Source organism: Mobula birostris, chromosome 15, assembly GCF_030028105.1.
Source record: "Mobula birostris isolate sMobBir1 chromosome 15, sMobBir1.hap1, whole genome shotgun sequence".
Classification (NCBI taxonomy): Eukaryota; Metazoa; Chordata; class Chondrichthyes; order Myliobatiformes; family Myliobatidae; genus Mobula; species Mobula birostris.
In genome coordinates this window covers 54,542,876-54,561,651 of record NC_092384.1, presented here as the reverse complement: position 1 = coordinate 54,561,651, position 18,776 = coordinate 54,542,876, and the positions used below count along the sequence as shown (strand labels likewise).

Below are 18,776 nucleotides of genomic sequence, written 5' to 3'. Positions count from 1 at the left end.
GAAGAAATATTTTTTTCCTCAAACCCGATGATTCCATTCTTGATTATCATCGCTAGGATGATGCCATGCTACCCTGACACTTCAAAAAATATTCTGAGTTAATAGGAATGACTATTGTTGTTGCAATAACATTGTATTTGTTTTATGATATACATCTGTGATATCTGACAAAATTAAATCAATATGCACTTTACATGAACAATTCTGATATGTTCATGTTTTAATTACCAATAATCATCAAATGTCCGTACCCTTCTTCCCAGTGTCTTATTATTACATGTGTGTGAAAGATGTTTTATGACTAAAGTTGTTTAAAAAAAAGTGTGGTTGTCGCTGCTAACTTCAAGTATATCTGCGACAGACTTCATTGATTCATAACTGGGCAGGTTCAAGTAGCTAGACGTACCAATGGAAACACAGTATATGTCGCTGAAAATAGTGTACTTCCATTAGCTAATTTAAGGAAACAAATGAGTCATGAAAATTATCTGTCCGGAGTTCAGTGCAGTATGTTAAAGTACCTATAGGGTAGAATAATTTCAGAAAAGAATCAATCGAACTAGGTATTCCAACGTAGATTGTTCTATTATTATAGTTGGAAAACTATGTCTTTAACCCGATTATACTAACACCTTCAAAATGTTCCCTTTAAACAGACTTCACCAATTTAACAAATCCTTAACCACATAAGCCAACAAGCCATTGATTATCCATTAAGATTACTTATAAACTTGTGGAAGGCCAAATAATGGATTCCATTCTTGATTATCATTGCTAGAATGATGCCATGCTACCCTGACACTTCAAACATATTCTGAGTTAATAGGAACGACCATTGTTGTTGCAATAACATTGTATTTGTTTTATGATATACATTTGTGGTATCTGACGAAACATTAAGATGAGTCATTATAAGTTAAAATCGTGCGGGCCTTTATATTCCACAAAGAAAGAGAAGGGAAGTAGTGTTCTTTGGATTCGTGGAAGGGTCTATGAAAGAGATCCTGCAGTGCTGCATGATTTTAACAAAGTTACAAAGTAGACAGCGTGCACAGGTCCTCCACAATTTAAAAACACCCAACTTATGAATAGCCTGTATGTACAAACAAGCATTTGAGAGATCATAGGATGGGTGGGGATAGATATTCTGGCTGTTGTAAGGCTGCAGACATCTCTCACAATGGGAATTTCTGCATGCCTCTCTTCCTGCCTAACCACCACCACCCAACAATAACAATTGGGAGCTGGAGCTTGGTCAAGCCAAGCAGAGTTGGGAGCACTAAGTAGACTCAATCATTCTCTCAATGAGTTTGACAGCTATTCTTACCATGACTCCTTGCTCTCCTGCTACAGCTGTTTCTGTTCATTTCCATCTTGTGCACAGTTCTCAGGAAGCAGACCTTGTCAGAACCTATGGGTTTTCCTTTAAGGCAGGGGTTCCCAACCTGGGATCATTGGACCTTTTGTTTAATGGTAGGGGTCCATGTCATAAAAAAGGTTGGGAACTCCTGCTTTAAGATGTCATATAAGGAAAGAGAGGGAAAGCTATTTGTGAGAGATGTCTACCCATAAAGTGAACTACTAAGAATTTAGATGGAAGTTCTGAGATTTCACTGTAATGTAAAACAATGAAATACAAGTAATAATTATTATTGGAATGACCGGGGGAAAGTTGCATTGAATTCATTCTCTGTGTAGATGTTGGATGTTATACTTTACAAGAATGATCCCACCTTTCTAAAACAGAAGTTAAGGTTAAATATATATCACATCAAATTAAAAAGACTGAGTATTTGATTAATAAATATAGTAGCACTGCAGCTATTTTACTGAATAAGAAAACAGAGGCCAAGATGGTTGATCCAGAGGCACAAGTTTAGTTGCATCCAAATCAGATGGTGTATCTAAATTTGTTCAATCTGGAATAAGAAGCATTGATAATGATAACCATAAAGCTATGAAAGTGTAGTGAACGCCTGTCTGATGTACAAATCCCTTTCATTAAAGAAGATTTACTATCCTTTGGCCAGTGCAGGACTCCAGGCCTAATTGTATATCCAGGTGCACAGAGATGCTGAATCTTGAGCAATTATGTGAAGGTCCAGCGCACCACTTCCTTCTCAGTAATGGACAGTACCTATTGGCCTTGCCATGAACAAATAAGAAATGGAATCAATAATGCTAGTATGAATCTTATGCAACAAGATGCGTGCCTTCCATGTGTTAAATGGTTCAATGTGTTTTCTTATCCCTTTCTGACAATAAAAATGTGCTCCTGGCACATTATTTCATGTAGAGTGTTGCAGGCTGAGCCCACAGAATGAAGTGCTGCTTCTTAATCACTGAAATACTTCCACATAGGTAACGACTCCAGAGATGATGATGCCAAGCACTATGTTTCTCCCTGCAAATGTTCCAGAGAGGGAAAGCCATGTGGCCTCACAGACAGCAACAAGCTCCAATACAGATGACACTGCAAAAATACTTGGTATGTTGAATACAAATTTTTCCAATACAAAATATATCTTTGGATACAAGGTCTACCTGCAACATGTGTTGTTATTATTTCTATATGACAGGCTGTATAATAACTGGATTATCAGGTTAAAGATCAAATATATTGATTTAATTGTTTATTATTAATGTCTCATGGATCTACATTAACCATCAATTATTTTGGGGGGGATAAGCATCATTTCATACCCATCAAACTTGCATTAACAAACAAAATGTAATTTGGTGATCCATAATTGTTATTTTTTAGCATCAAACTCATGGATTAGATCCATGCTAAAGCAACTGCAAGTTAAGAAGACCCAATCCTATTGTGTATTTTCTCCAATTCCTCCTGTTGACTGTCTTAATGTATCAGTTAACTGTTCATTAATGTGGGTGATAATACATTTGCTCCAATGTTCCAATAGAACATAGAACACAACAGTACTGTACAGGCCCATCGACCCACGATGTTGTGCCAACCATTTAATCTACTAAAATTAATCCAACCCTTCCCTTCTGCATAGCCCTTCATTTTTCAAATAGAACATGGAGTCAGTAGGGTAAGATTCAGAATGGAAAAAAGAAGTCCGTGTATTGGATGGAAAACCTATCTATAGAAGCAGCAAACTAAATGTTAGATGCATATTCCAAAAGTTTAGTCAACGGTGAGGAGAAACAGGATCGACACTTGATGGTAATCCAATCTAAAATCAGTCTTTTACATCAGACCTAATAAAAATTAGCTGTACTGTGTTCAGAGCTTGTCGATTGTTGTAGAGCATGTACTGCTTACAAGAAGTATGTAATGTTTGTGGCACTGCCTTATTTTTGAGCATTCAAATTCATTTGCCTTTATGCTAGCCTCAATGTAAAGTCTTGCATCTGATTATCAGTGTGAACCCCATAATCTGTACTTTCTTTAAAGTTTTATTGTCTCCTGAAAGATTACTGTGAGCAAGTGTGTTACAAGCTTGCAAATTTGAGGGTAAAAATTTATCCTCTGACCCAAGGGCTGAACATGCAATATAGTAGCATTTACCCATTAGACTTCCCTTTTGAAATTAATTTCAAAGGAACTGAATTTCAGAAATAAAGTTCAAGGACTAAACATTACTATATTTCACATTAAATACATGTAACCAAGGTTAAATTTTTCTTTCATGATTTTGTATTTATAGTCTCAGTAATCTAACATCTTTGAATTTCAGTCTAATCTCAATGTTACAATGCAGTTCAATATTTATGCTTTTGACACCTTCATTCTAGTTTAGGGCACCATCATATTGTATTGTGCCCTTTTAACGCCTTCACTACTGAATATGTCATGTTTTTCATTTCTGCCAAGTCCTTATTCCACACAAATACTATGTGGGATCATTTATTGTAATTATTTTGGGATTCAGAGTGCAGGAAGTGAATCTCAATGGCAATATAAAATGAATGAAATAATCAGCCAACAGTAGTGAATTTGAAGAACAAAGTATCTGTAGAAGGAACTTATTGGAAATGTACTCCTTAATATGGGAAATGCAATAGCTATTTCTATACATGTATTAATTGAAGGGCTGCCTGATTTGTGTTCATCCAGGCTTGTAAATTCAACAGAATCTACCTTTGGCAAATGTCAGATTATGGAGTCACCACTGTTTTGGAAATGTTTTCCCTCCTGGGTGTTGATTTGGTGTGCTAACTAAAAGTAGTTTTATTTTAACAATTAAAATGATTCTACGCATCCAGCATTGCCTCCTAAAACACATGTTTTTTTTTTTGCCATGTTCAGAATGCAGTATGTGCATCAGAATTGGGTGAAGACATATTACTCTGCATTCCAGCACGGTGGAAAAATAAAATTAATATTAAAGTACCTTTAATGGTTTTATAATGAAATGTACCATATTGAAGACCAGCTTATTTGATATGATTGGCTCAATGGCTGTACAAATAAAGGACAAAATAGCAGAAACATCACTGCATCCTGAATTTATGTGGGTATTGGCTCTATTTATTGATTTATCAATTTAGAAATATTTTCCAGTAACTTGCATAAGTTTGATCCATTTCTAAAATTTTTGAATACAATTGACCATAAAACAGTTAAGATATTTTAACAAAATAGTAATTTATAATATCTTGGTATTCAGGAGTACATACCGAGATGGTACGGTAAATCTAAATTTTTAGTCAATATGGCATTAACAAGTTTCATACTGTAAAACAAAGTAGAAGTGGGCTGACTAGAAATTACAATACCCACTGATAGTTCTCATTAAATTTGTTTTCATTAGAAACATCAGATCCACCTGAAAAGAGCAGTGTACCTTCAGAAAATACAGAACGTAGCATGGAACCAAAGTCTTCTGTTGACCAGAGTTTAGTGAAGGACGATGCTGGGTTCCTGTGCTGGAAGAAAGGATGTAACCAGTTATTTAAGACTTCCACTGCACTTCAAGCCCATTTCAATGAGATTCATGCAAAAAGGCCACAGCTACCAGTCTCAGATCGTCATGTCTACAAATACCGCTGTAATCAGTGTAGCCTAGCCTTCAAAACCATTGAGAAACTACAGCTGCATTCTCAATATCATGTTATTAGAGCTGCCACCATGTGCAGTTTGTGCCAACGTAGTTTCCGTACGTTCCAAGCCCTAAAAAAACATCTGGAAACCAGCCATCTAGAATTGAGTGAGAGTGACATCCAGCAGCTGTACAGTGGACTTGGAGTCAATGGCGATGTTATGGCACTGGGTGACGCAGCTCTTAGTGAAGATCAAGCCTTGGGAGCAGATGAGGACAAAGATGAAGAAAGTGACTCGGATGAGAAGCAAAGTCCTGTTGGAAGTGACTCTGGATCTGTGCAAGAAGATTCTGGCTCTGAGCCAAAACGGGCTCTGCCATTTAGGAAAGGCCCCAATTTCACAATGGAGAAGTTTCTGGATCCCTCTCGACCTTACAAGTGCACAGTGTGTAAGGAGTCATTTACACAAAAGAACATCTTGCTTGTCCATTATAATTCTGTGTCTCACCTGCACAAGTTGAAACGAGCACTTCAGGAATCAGCTACTGGTCAGCCTGAGCCAACAAGCAGCCCAGATAACAAGCCCTTTAAGTGTAACACGTGCAACGTGGCCTACAGCCAAAGTTCGACCTTAGAGATCCATATGCGTTCAGTGTTACACCAGACCAAAGCACGAGCAGCAAAGTTAGAAGCTGCCAGTAGCAGCACAGTGGGTAGTGGTACCATTAGTAACAATAATACTACTTTAGGATTGTCAACATCTAGTCCAAGTCCAAGTGGCAATAGTAATGGTAATATTGATGTTGGTGTAAGTGGCAGTGGATGTGGTGTTACATACAGTGCTACCCCTGGCTTAGGTTTAATAAGTGGAAACCAGATTGCAGCCGATTCTGTTGGAACATCTACAGTCAGCAATTCCATTGCAAGCAGCATTACCACATCTGTAGAACAAAAAGATGCTAGCAAAAGGAAGATAGCGGACATGATAACATCTCGGCAACAGACGCAACAGCAGCAGGCACAGACCTTGGCGCACGTCCAAGCACAGGCCCAAGTCCAGGCGCAGGCTCAGGTACAAGCCCAACTACAACAAGAACTTCAGCAAACTGCTCTCTTTCAGCCTCAGCTATTCAATCCGGCCCTGCTCCCACATTTCCCCATGACCACCGAGGCTCTGTTGCAGCTCCAACAACAGCAGCTGTTATTTCCTTTCTATATTCCGGGAACAGAGTTCCAGTTGAACCCAGAGATCAGTATACCAGCAAGCAGTGCTGCATTGACAATGCCAGGAACAAATACTTTGCTGGAAGATGTGAAACCCCATACTCAGAATCTGCAACACCAATTACTTCAACAACAAGGGCAGCAATCTTCTCTAGCACAGCAACATACATCTCTCCTGCAACAAACCCAGCAGGTGGACAAGAAACCAAAAACCATTGTGAAAGACAAAGACAAGGATGGGCTCAAAGACAAAGAAAACTCTGAAAAATTTGATGAAAGTTTGACACCCAAGGAAATGTCCTTGGAGGTACATAAATCCAAAGATAGGAAAGACCAAACTCCACTGAGCAGTAATGAATCCTCCTTGCTGCCTCCTCGAATTCCATCTGATGCTCGTGGTAATGCCACTAAAGCCTTGCTGGAAAACTTTGGGTTTGAACTTGTGATTCAGTACAATGAAAACAAACAAAAAGTTCAAAAGAAAAGTAAAAGTGGCCTGAGCGACGAGGTGGACAAACTAGAGTGTGACACTTGCAGCAAATTATTCTCAAATATTTTAATACTAAAGAGCCATCAAGAGCATGTGCATCAGCAGTTCTTACCATTTGAAGAGCTGGAGCAGTTTGCTAAACAGTATAGAGTCAACTATGACAAACTGTACCCCTTAAGGCCACAAACACCTGAACCGCCACCACCACCACCACCCCCACCTCCACCCCCTCCACCTGCACCAACACCAGCATCTACAACTCAGAACCTTACAACTACAGCGGCCCCACCTCACACGCCTCCTGCTATTTCAACCCCACAGCCCTCTGTGTCGATTTCGCAGCTCTCCATGCCGATGGACTTGCCTATCTTTTCACCTCTGTTGATGCAGTCAATGCCTTTGCAGTCTTTGCCGCCACAAATGCCCTCCCAGTTAACGCCTGTGGACCCAATACCCACTGACCTGGCTCAGCTCTATCAACAGCAGCTCAATCCCAATCTAATTCAACAACAGCAAAACAAACGGCCACGGACACGAATCACAGATGAACAGCTTAAAATCCTCAGAGGGTATTTTGATATCAATAATTCCCCCAACGAGGATCAAATCAAAGAAATGTCTGACAAGTCAGGGCTGCCACAGAAAGTGATAAAGCACTGGTTCCGAAATACATTGTTCAAAGAACGACAGCGAAACAAAGACTCTCCATACAACTTCAACAACCCTCCTGTTACATCGCTTGAGGACATTAAGGTAGATTCAAAGCCATCCTCTCCAGAACCTGCAAGGACTGAGTATTACAGAAGTAATCGGTCAACTCGGACAAGATTTACTGACTATCAGTTGCGGGTTTTACAGGATTTCTTTGATGCCAATGCTTATCCAAAAGATGATGAATTTGAGCAACTTTCAAATTTGCTAAACCTCCCAACTCGCGTGATAGTTGTTTGGTTTCAAAATGCACGACAGAAGGCACGCAAAAACTATGAGAATCAGGGTGAAGGAAAGGAGGGGGAGCGTCGCGAGTTGTCAAATGACCGTTACATTCGCACAAGTAATTTGAATTATCAGTGTAAAAAATGCAGTTTGATTTTTCAACGTATCTTTGACCTCATTAAACACCAAAAAAAACTGTGCTACAAAGATGAAGATGATGATGGTCAATATGACAGTCTGACAGAGGACTCCATGGATGCATCAGAGATGATCGGACCCTCTGCTTCATCCTGCAACACTCCTTTGACCTCAGCTGTCTGTAGTTCATCATCAGTTGCAACGGCAAATGTTCCTCCCGGAAATCTGCCCCGCACTTCAACTCAGAAAGAGGAAGCTCCTTCTAACCCAGAATTTTCTGAGGAGAAACCAAAGCAGCCTGAATCCCCTGATACACAGCAGCAGCATTCACAAGAGAAGCTGTTACAACCAAAACCTGAGATGCAGCAGCAGCAACAAGATCAGAAGCCACAAGTAACGCAGCAGAAGACCCCACAAATCCCATCTCCCCAGCAGTCCCAGTCACAATGCTCTGTATCCCAAACCATCACTAGCCCATCTCAGCTTTCTCATGTTTCCTTAAATCCACTTCACACTTCAACACCTCAGCAGCTTGGAAGCCTGCCTCCCCAAATGGTTCATTACCAGTGTGACCAATGCAAGCTGGCATTTCCAACCTTTGACCTTTGGCAGGAACATCAGCAACTCCATTTCCTGTCTGGACAAAACCAATTTGTCCATCCTCAGTTCTTAGACCGCCCAATAGAAATGCCCTTCATGCTTTTTGACCCCACTAACCCTCTGCTTGCCAGTCAGCTACTTTCTGGAACTCTACCTCAGATCCCAACAAGCTCCTCATCTTCACCTTCAACACCAAACTCTGCTATGAACACCTTGAAAAGAAAACTGGAAGAAAAGGCAAGTGTCAGTCCTGGGGATAATGATAGTGGAAATAATGGAGACGAGCCTCAGAGAGATAAGCGTTTAAGGACAACCATCACCCCAGAACAATTAGAAATTCTCTATCAAAAATACCTACTTGATTCAAACCCAACACGGAAAATGTTGGATCACATTGCACATGAGGTAGGCCTCAAAAAACGAGTAGTTCAAGTTTGGTTCCAGAACACTCGTGCTAGAGAGAGAAAGGGCCAGTTTAGAGCAGTTGGACCTGCACAAGCTCATCGACGCTGTCCATTTTGTAGAGCCCTCTTTAAGGCTAAGACAGCACTCGAAGCTCACATCCGATCCCGTCACTGGCATGAAGCGAAACGTGCTGGGTACAGCCTGATCATGTCTTCTGCTTTGTCAACTGACAGCGACGGCGGAAACTTATTGAAGGCTGACTCCATGGACTGCTCCAGCTTTGCCCAGCTTTCATCAATAAATAGTGATAGCCAGTGTGCAAGTCTTTCACCAGTGAACAAAAGTGGGGAATTCTCACCCAAAGCTCTTCTAAGTCCATCATCTATCAAAGTAGAAGGACTTGAAGAATTTGATGGGCCTACAATTTCTTCTGTCAATTTGGGTTATGACCAAACGAGGCTTGATAATGATGATTGTTCATCAGTCAACACAGCTATTACTGACACTACAACTGGAGATGAAGCAAATGCAGACAATGACAGTGCAACTGGGTTAATGGCAGACTCAAAACAGGCCCTCTACCAAACAGAGGGTCTTCAGAAGACAATGCCATCACTAGGACAGGAAAATGAAGACAGGATATCATCGGGCTTGGTCAGTCCATCACCTAGTTATCACGCTAAGGAAATGGAAAATGAATGTACAATTGATTACAGTGAGACATCTAGTCTTGCTGATCCCTGTTCGCCCTGCCCTGGCGGAAGCAGCTCAGTGTCAAGGAATACAGACAATGAACGTCCAGGACAGAAACGCTTCCGCACCCAGATGACAAATCTCCAACTAAAACTGTTGAAATCCTGCTTTAATGATTATCGAACACCAACCATGCTGGAGTGTGAGGTCTTAGGAAATGAAATAGGGCTGCCAAAACGAGTTGTTCAAGTGTGGTTCCAGAATGCTCGGGCTAAAGAGAAGAAATCCAAACTTAATATGGCAAAACACTTTGGTATTAATCAGACTACTTATGAAGGACCCAAAGCAGAATGCACTTTGTGTGGCATCAAGTATAGTGCCCGGCTATCTGTACGAGACCATATTTTTTCTCAGCAACATATCTCCAAAGTGAAGGAGACCATTGGAAGCCAGCTGGATAAAGAAGTCGAATATATTGATCCTGCTACTGTCCGTCGGCTAATGGCTCAACAAGAACTAGACCGTATTAAAAAAGCTAATGAGGTTCTTGGTTTAGCGACGCAGCAGCAAACACTACAGCAACAGGGCTTGTTTGATAATCCACCAGTACAAGCTCTGAATCTTCCTACTGCCTACCCAACTTTGCCAGGGATTTCGCCTGTATTACTGCCAGGTGTGGGCAGCCCTTCATCTTTACCTGGCTTTACTTCATCTAATGCAGGTGGGTAGCATTAATAGTTTTAAGTTTATATGTCATAGATTTCTTGGTAGATTTCAATCTGATATTTGCCTACTGTACAAATTTGACATGCATCACCTGGAATCAAATCCAGCCCAACAGATAGGATGAAGGTGTCCTGTCTCTAAAGGCTGCTCACAATGTAGTTAACACAAATGCAGAGAATATAAATGCATAATAATACGTTGATGCAAGTTTTAGGACTTTTTTTGCAACCTAGAAAGCAGCAGAGTGCAGAATTGGGAAATCTTTTCTGAGGTGGGGATAACGATATTTCAGGTCTACTCAAACTATCTGTTAAATGGGAGGATCTCTTTCCAACACGACCAACTTTCAGTCCTGTTACATGTTCATATCACTTCAATTATCATCTTAAAATAGGAACAATATTTACTGAATAATCCATGTAACCTTGATAACAGCTGACTCTTGTGAAAAAAGTACTCAATTAACACATAGGCTCATTCTTTTTGATAGAGCAGACCTGAATATGGATGGCTCATTTTTTAAAAATTGATAAAATTAAGAATATTGATACTTTAGAACAGAATTAAATAGTCTACATGATCTTTTTTTGAAAAACTATTTCATTAAAGCATGTATAATATTGAATGGAACAGGCTGCAAAGAAGGAAATCTTTTGATACAGCTTTACTCTCCTTTTAATATGACAAATTAGGTTTTTTTCATTGTTTTACTAAGAAATACTGCCTTATGTTATACTCAATTATATCTACCCAATCTCTACCCATATTTAAAATAAACAGCCAGTGCTTCAGTTACAAAACTGCATACTTTATAGTGCACAATGATAAAAGGCTTTTTTAAAAAAGAATATTTCATTGCATTCCTTAAAAGAGATATTTCATGTAGTTGGCTCCCTAATGTTCAATGCATTACAAATACTCTAAACAGAAGCTGTTCCAGCTCATTTAAAAACAGACAAACTTCATTCCAAACCCAGTGGCAGGGGTATGGAGATAGACCTCTCTTCAGGTGTATCCGAAGAAATGTTTGTTAGGATTTTTAGGTTCAGATAGACTGCAGGAACTTTATCAAGCCACTACAATTCAAACAATATTCTAAGATGCTCTTGCACTACTAATGAGAATTGCTGCTTACTTAAAGCTTTCAACTTGCATTTAAATTGCCTGTTGACCCAGATAGGTTCATATCCATCAAATTATACAAGTGCTGCTCACTTAAATTGAAATTCTGTATAGTAGAGTCGTAACTTTTAAGCTTATTGGCTGTTTCCTCAATATATTGTTTTGACGTTATGCCTATATTGGGTTATGCCTATTTTAATACACCATGTTGACATATTGCTTGCTAATGTCACATGAGTTGCCACCTCGGTCTTGAAGCTAAAGGTGCTTTAAGCATTATACATCTCCTAGCAGGTTCCATACCACACTTTTGTGTGCCTTATGGATCCGATGTTTCCTGTTCATAACCTCTGTGGACATGTTAATAATGTCCAGCAGGATATTTTAACATTAATCCTGCAATGATCTGAATTATGTTAGCACTGTAATTTACAATACAAAATTATAAAAATTATCATGTTCTAGTCATTTTATACCTGTAGAGAGACCGGAAATAAATTCCACATTAACAAAACTGCTTTTCGAACATTTCAGTGGTGATATTGCATTGTTTGTGCAGGCATCCTGTTTCCTCATTGAAAGTAATCTCACTTCAGCTCCTTAATCAAATTCCAGCAATAGTTAACAGATGATTTTCAGGAGCAGAATACATACCAGTTGCTCTTCCATGCCAATGATACACAAATCCCAGCGTGTGTCATTTTGGAATTACATAAGATTCGGCACAGACTACTGTTCAAGCCCGTCACTAATTTTTTTTGCCTCTGAGCTCGTTAATATCTTAACAATTTACCCATTGTAAAATTTTCCAAAAGAGAACGGGATATCACTGCTAATCATAGCCTGAAACAGCACGTTTATACTTGCCTCTGTTTATTAGAGTTTGCTGGTGGCAATAATTTGTGTGCAACTAGTAGCACAATATTACGTGAAAGCCCCCTTCCAGCACATGTACAGAAAGATTTCTTGATATCACTAAGGCTCTCTCAGGAAAGTACTGAGTAAGAAGTGATACATCACAAAACAGAACTGGTTAAGGTGTTACAAAACAGACAATAGCACTTCAAACAGTTAAAATTTGAAGTACTGTATTTCACTAATAAAATGGCATAATCTTATATGCTGCATAGGATGAGCAGCATTGTGGAAACACTAAGTGGCACCAGCATTGAAATAAACCATAGCCACCTCTATGTCTTACGTATGTGGCTCTGATCAGCTTATTGTTTGTTATTTATTTTGTCAATCCCCTGAAAGCTAGCTCAAAATTATACAAACGTAAATGGTCTTAAAGCATTTGCAGAATTTGAATCGATTAAATGAAAATTTAACAATATTGTATTATAAACTGAAATATGTATGTTTGTATTCCTCAGTAGTTTGGTGGTCCTGTAATTGTTTATGTTTTTTCTGCCTTTTCTTTATTTTTAGCTTTAACCTCTCCTAAATCTAACCTTTTGGGCATTCCTGCTTCAACTGTACCCTCCCCTGGCCTTCCCACCACTGGACTGCCAAGCAAGCAAGCTCCTTCATTGACATCCCAGGCCCCAACACAGTCTACCACTACAACTCCACGTCCAGCATCAACCATCCCGCAGCCACAACCCGAACAGCGTAAAAGCAAAGAGAACGAGAGGGCAAAAGAAAAGGAAAAAGATAAGATAGATCCTGCGCCCACACCGAACAAGGAGAAAAATGACAACAGCACTGGTACATCAGTTCCTCTTCCTGGCATGGAGTATGTGGTAGACCCGGCTCAGCTTCAGGCTCTGCAAACTGCACTGGCTTCTGATCCAACTGCCCTGCTCACCAGCCAGTTCTTGCCGTACTTTGTGCCAGGCTTTTCTCCATATTATGCCCCTCAAATTCCTGGAGCCCTTCAAGGAGGATACCTACAGCCGATGTATGGGATGGAGGGTCTCTTTCCTTACAACCCAGCTTTGTCCCAAGCTCTGATGGGGCTGTCACCAGGTTCTTTGCTGCAACAGTATCAGCAATATCAGCAAAGTCTACAAGATGCCCTCCAGCAGCAACAGAGGCAGTTGCAGCAACAGCAGCAGCAACAGCAGCAGCAGCTCCAGCAGCAGCTTCAGCAACAGCTCCAGCAGCAGCAGCAACTGCAGCAGCAACAGCCAAAGCAGCAACCTAAACCAAGCCAAGTCCCCGCCCCACAACTAACAGCTTCCCCAGACAAAGAATCCGCCAAAGAATCTACCAAAACAGAAGAGCAAGCCAGTGCTCCCAGAGAACCATCCCTTCCAAAACCTGAAGAACGACAACAAACAGAAAGCAAAAGTACGGACTCGCTTGACCTGTTCATTGTTCCAAAGGTGCAGTACAAGTTGGTCTGTCGCAAGTGTCAGATGGTCTTCACTGATGAAGAGACAGCCATGAGCCACCTGCAGTCAATATGTTTCTTCGGTCAGTCTGTGATAAATCTGCAAGAGATGGTGCTTCGTGTCCCCACCAGCACCTACCACTGCCTGGCCTGTGATACTACACTGAGCGGGGATGAAGCTCTAAGCCAACATCTCGAGTCAACCTTGCACAAACACAGAACAATCAAACGAGCAGCAAGATACGCCAAAGAGCACGCTAGTTTATTACCTCACTCAGCCTGCTTCCCCGATCCTAACACCGCATCTACCTCGCAGTCTGCCACTCACTCTAACGACAGCCCCTCCTCCAGCCTGTCCCCCCATGCCTCCATAAAATCTTGGCCTAACATTCTTTCCCGAGCCTCAGTCAGGAAGCCCTCTTCTTTACCTTCTCTCTCCTCATCTTCAACAGTTACCTCAAGTTCATGCAGCACCTCAGGGGTTCAGACCTCTATACCAACAGACGGCTATTCAGATGAGTCTGACAGTGAGCTCAGCCAGAAGTCAGATGGCCTGGATTGCCCGCTGGAGGGTCCAAATGATCCCAGCTGCCGCAGAGACAGTAGTCTGACTAGTGTAGGAATGGACACCTTCAGATTGTAAGCTTGAAGATGGACAATATGATTAATAAAAAAAAACAAACCAATTTCAAAAAAGACTAACTGCAATTCCAAAGCTTCTAACCAAAAAAAATAAAATCTTTCAGGATTGTTGTCTCATATTGATATGCTGGCAACATCTAAACCTGTTACACTGGTTGTCAGAAGGTACTATGGTTAGCTGAGCAATGACAGAAACCAGAAAGCAATGAACTGCCTCAATTCAATTACAGTGGTCTTTGAACCTGAAACCCTTTATTTCCCCAGTGCAAACATGTCCTAAGTTGATAGCACAGCAGATGTCAGCATGTACCTTATGGGATGACAATCCACCATTTACAGTTTAGATTTCTTGCTATGTAAGCATTCGGATACCAATGGCTAGCTAAAAAATGTAATGTCTTGTATTCTCAGGTCAATAGCTCACACCTTGTTCTGTTTTCTGAATCATATTTTGCTTTTGTTTATTTTTTTTCTGTTTTGATTTTTTTTTGTTCCAGAAGATGATTTTTTTTTCCAAACTGGCAGAAAGTATTCAAAGAGTTAAAAATATGAAACACATCTTAACTGGGGATTTACAAAGAATAGCTCTTCTGCTGTATAATCTGAGGGATAATTGAGCACTCCCATTGCCACCAAAACACAAGAGTGTTGAGGACTTGTAACTGAGATAACAATGAGTTTAAAAGAAAAACTAACTTTCTGTATTTATGATAGATATGAACATTTTGGTGTTGAGTAGTTTGTTGCATTGGAAATGACCTAAACAGTATGGTAGATTGAAAACCTTTGTGTACATTAGCTTTTGTATTGTCCAACAGAAAGCTCTTCATTTTGATGTTGTCTTGTTCATTCCTGTAGGGTAGATTGAATCAAGTTACTGGTCTATGCTTTTCTGTCGTATTCCTTCCTTTCCCACCTTCCCCTTCCAACCTTGACACCTTCCTTAATGCTCACCTTCCTCTTTGAAGGTGGTTTGCTCTAGTTTTATAGAAGGAAGAAAAAAAAGTAAATTTAAAGATTTTTTGTGGATAGGGTCCTTTTCAATTTTTTTGTGAACCTTTAAGGAACATAATGATTATTTACCTGTGTCTGTAACCTTTGTGCACTTACCTCTCTGCTTTTGTAGATGCTGTGGAATTTTTTCCTATGAAGCAGACATTTGTTTTTTTGTGTAGTGTGGCAGCAGTCTGATTTTTCTTTTGGGGGGGAGGGGGGGAGGAAATTAATTATTTTTTTTCTTTGACATAAGAGAAAAATTCTCGCGCTTTAACAAAATCCAAAGACATACACTTTCACCATTGGTGCATAAAGGTGAAAAGAGGCATCTTTATACTTGAGAATTTGTTCTTCTGATTTAATAAAAATTTAACAAAAAAGGAATGGTAATATCCAGGTCACTGCCATTGCTTCTTCTGCAAGCAAAGGAGTGACAAGACAAAACAAATAAAAATACCAAAAAAAACTTTTTACTTAAAGGTTTGTCCTTGTATTGTGGAATAAGTGCAGTGGTGGTTAGAAGACACTGCTCCTACCAAGGATATCAGATAGAGATCTTTTAAAAAAAAATGTCTTTGTTATTTGGGCACTTGTTATGTACATCTCTGTAGTCACATTAATGTCAAAAAAAATTCATTATTAGCATAAAAAGGTCAACCCTTTTTAAAAAGAAATCTTTTTTGCTGCAAATGTTGTAGTCCCACAATAGATGCTTGCTTATTTCTTGCTTTTTGCTAAGCTTTACTGGAAACCAATAAATCAGTTTTAGCCCCTTTTTGATATTCCTTTCTTCATCTTTCTGTTGCAAATGGAACATTTTTAGACTGTGAATACACCTTTCCATGGTTCAGTTTAGTTGATGCTTTTACTAGTCAAAAGCCAACAAAAAATGCAGAACTCCAGTTCATTCCAAACTATCAACTTGGAGTTTGTTGCAGGGACTGATATTTTGTTTTAATATCGTTTTTTTTTTGTTTTGTTTTATTTGAAGTAGTCAATAAGCTGTTGTACATATTCATAATCAGGCTTGTGCACAGTGCAAAAATGATTTTTTTGTAATAATAACATGCAGATAGTATAACTCTTTGGTTTCAGAGGTAACAGAAATTTAAATTACATTTAAAAGTAGGCCTATTTTACATAAAGATATCTGATAACGTTCAAAAACGGAAAATTCAAATTCTTTTCTAAATGAGGTTAAGAAAAAATAGCTCCCACAAGATGAAAAATTTTATTCCAAGGTTGTACAGTTTTTGTTTTTGTTTTGTTTTTTGATGTGACTATGAAATATATTCGGCATTTAACTGTTAATTTGTATGTTAGTATGTTTCTGTATCATATATAATTTCCTCATTAACTGTTAACATTTTAACACTAGCATTATATTTTAAATACTGGTTTGTTTTATGTTTTTTATCTTTATATACTATGACATGGCCTCTTAAGGTGCAATTTTCTGGTTTGTATTTTCTTGGAACTCTGACCTTTGTTTCCAAAGTCTGTTCAGTAGCACTTGTACTCTACCATTTACAAAGACTAATAATTGTGTGGGTCAGGCTACCCAAGTTTTACAGTTAACGTAGCAAGACGTACAGGTGAAAAGTGGACGGAACATATTTGCATCTAAAGGCACCACCAGTACTGAAACACGGAGCTGGAAAAAAAGCACTGAGCAGTTTTTTGAAAAAAATTATTTAACTATATATGAATGTGGCCAAAGCTTTAAGCAATGAGAATGGTGCCGCATTAAAAGTGTCCATTTTTTGTGGCATGGGATAAAGAATAAGACAAGAGAAGCATTAACACAAGTCAGCATACTTGATGTATCTAAGTTCTTGGACAATAAAGAAGATTATTGTCGTTCTTGTGGAGAAACTGCCCACTGTGAACAGCATTGACTTTTACATCTTGGGCAACTTTGGAAACATTACCCTGAGGTGAAAGAGGTATCTCCAGCCTTGCAATGTACAAAAAAAAAGAGCAAGTTAAACCAAAAATGATGTTCTTGATGTTTTTTCTATAATGTAGTCTTGTTAGTTTTTTTGTTACTGTAACAACGAAAAAATTTCAACTGTACCAAAATCATGGAAACTAACAACCATGTGGATTTCGAACTTTAAAAATTTTGTCACAAACCTTGTTGTCATAGTTAAGTTGATTGTAGATGGTAATTGAATATACTCCTTTGAAAATACTTCATCAAGTATGTTTCTTGCTCATTGTGATACATTAAAAAAAAACCAGTATGAGCAAAATTTGTTGTTTGGCCATTATTCAACTATAAAAAGAATAAAACAATAACATTCAAACAAAAGCTGTAATATAGACAATCTCACCATCATGCACTCAGACTAGAGAGAGAGAGAGAGAGAGAAAACAGTGTCACTTCCAAGTTAGTACAAATGGAGAACGTAAAGTTATATACTTCACTTTCATCTGTATGTAGGAAGGTCTAAAGCAGGGGTGCTCACACCCCTTGATTAATGGTAAGGCTCCAGGGCATAATAAAGGTTGGGAACCTCTGGTCTAAAGGCTGCAGACAAAGAAATTTCATATGTGTTTGTTAGAATACATTTGTTGACTTGGTCATGGACAGGGCAGCAATTGCTTATGCAGCAATATTATGGCCATGTAGTCATGATACTATAAGATCATAAAACATAGGAACAGAATTAGGCCATTCAGCACATCAAGTCAGCTCTGATGGTCCATCATGACTGATTTATTATCCTTCTCAACCCCATTCTTCTGATTTCTCTCTATAACCTTTGACACCCTTACTAATCAAGAATCTATCAACCTCCATTTTAAAAATACTCAATGATTTGCCCTTTACAGCAATCTACACCAATGAATTCCACAGATTCACCACCCTCTGGCTAAAGAAATTCCTCCTCATCTCTGTTCTAAAGGGACGCCCTATTCTGAGTTTGTGTCCTCCGGTCCAAGAACCCATGACTATTGGAAACATCCCCTCCACGTCCATTCTATCTAAGCCTTTCAATATTCGATAAGTTTTGAGGTCCCCCTCAGTCATCGAAATTCCAGCGAGTAGTAGACCTAGAGCCATCAAACGGTCCTCATACAATAAATCTTTTAATACTCTTCATCATTCTCATGAACCTCCATTGGACCCGCTCCAGAGTCACTTTTCAATTTATAGTGGAATTACACTACATTTGTTGTCAATCTTTTACACCCCCCCCCCCAGTATGCAAAACATATCTTTGTAAATGAAGTATTCAATTTCCACAAATCCATACTCCAGTTTACATTCACAGTTGCTAAGAGTATAAAAATACTAGATAAGTCATCTGTATCTAAAACCTTTTTTCACCCTTTTTGACCATATGTTGATCATTAGGATAAAATAGAAAATGTCAGCCTCAATCTTTGCAAGACAAAAATATGCAGAACTATTTTAGTTTTTACCAGTAGACATCAAACTCAATC

At 39.1% G+C, this 18,776-nt stretch overlaps 1 protein-coding gene across 1 annotated transcript in view; it reads left to right on the top strand.

Moving 5' to 3' along the window:
• The window catches only part of zfhx3b (zinc finger homeobox 3b), a 452,880-nt gene extending 437,372 nt beyond the window's left edge, over positions 1-15,508 (top strand). Inside the window, exons 8-10 of the mRNA XM_072279832.1 lie at positions 2,362-2,488; positions 4,785-10,220; positions 12,779-15,508. Coding sequence (XP_072135933.1) covers positions 2,362-2,488; positions 4,785-10,220; positions 12,779-14,328 — 7,113 coding nt within the window. The 3' untranslated portion in view covers positions 14,329-15,508. The remainder of the gene's footprint in view (positions 1-2,361; positions 2,489-4,784; positions 10,221-12,778) is intronic.
• Positions 15,509-18,776: the final 3,268 nt, after the last annotated feature.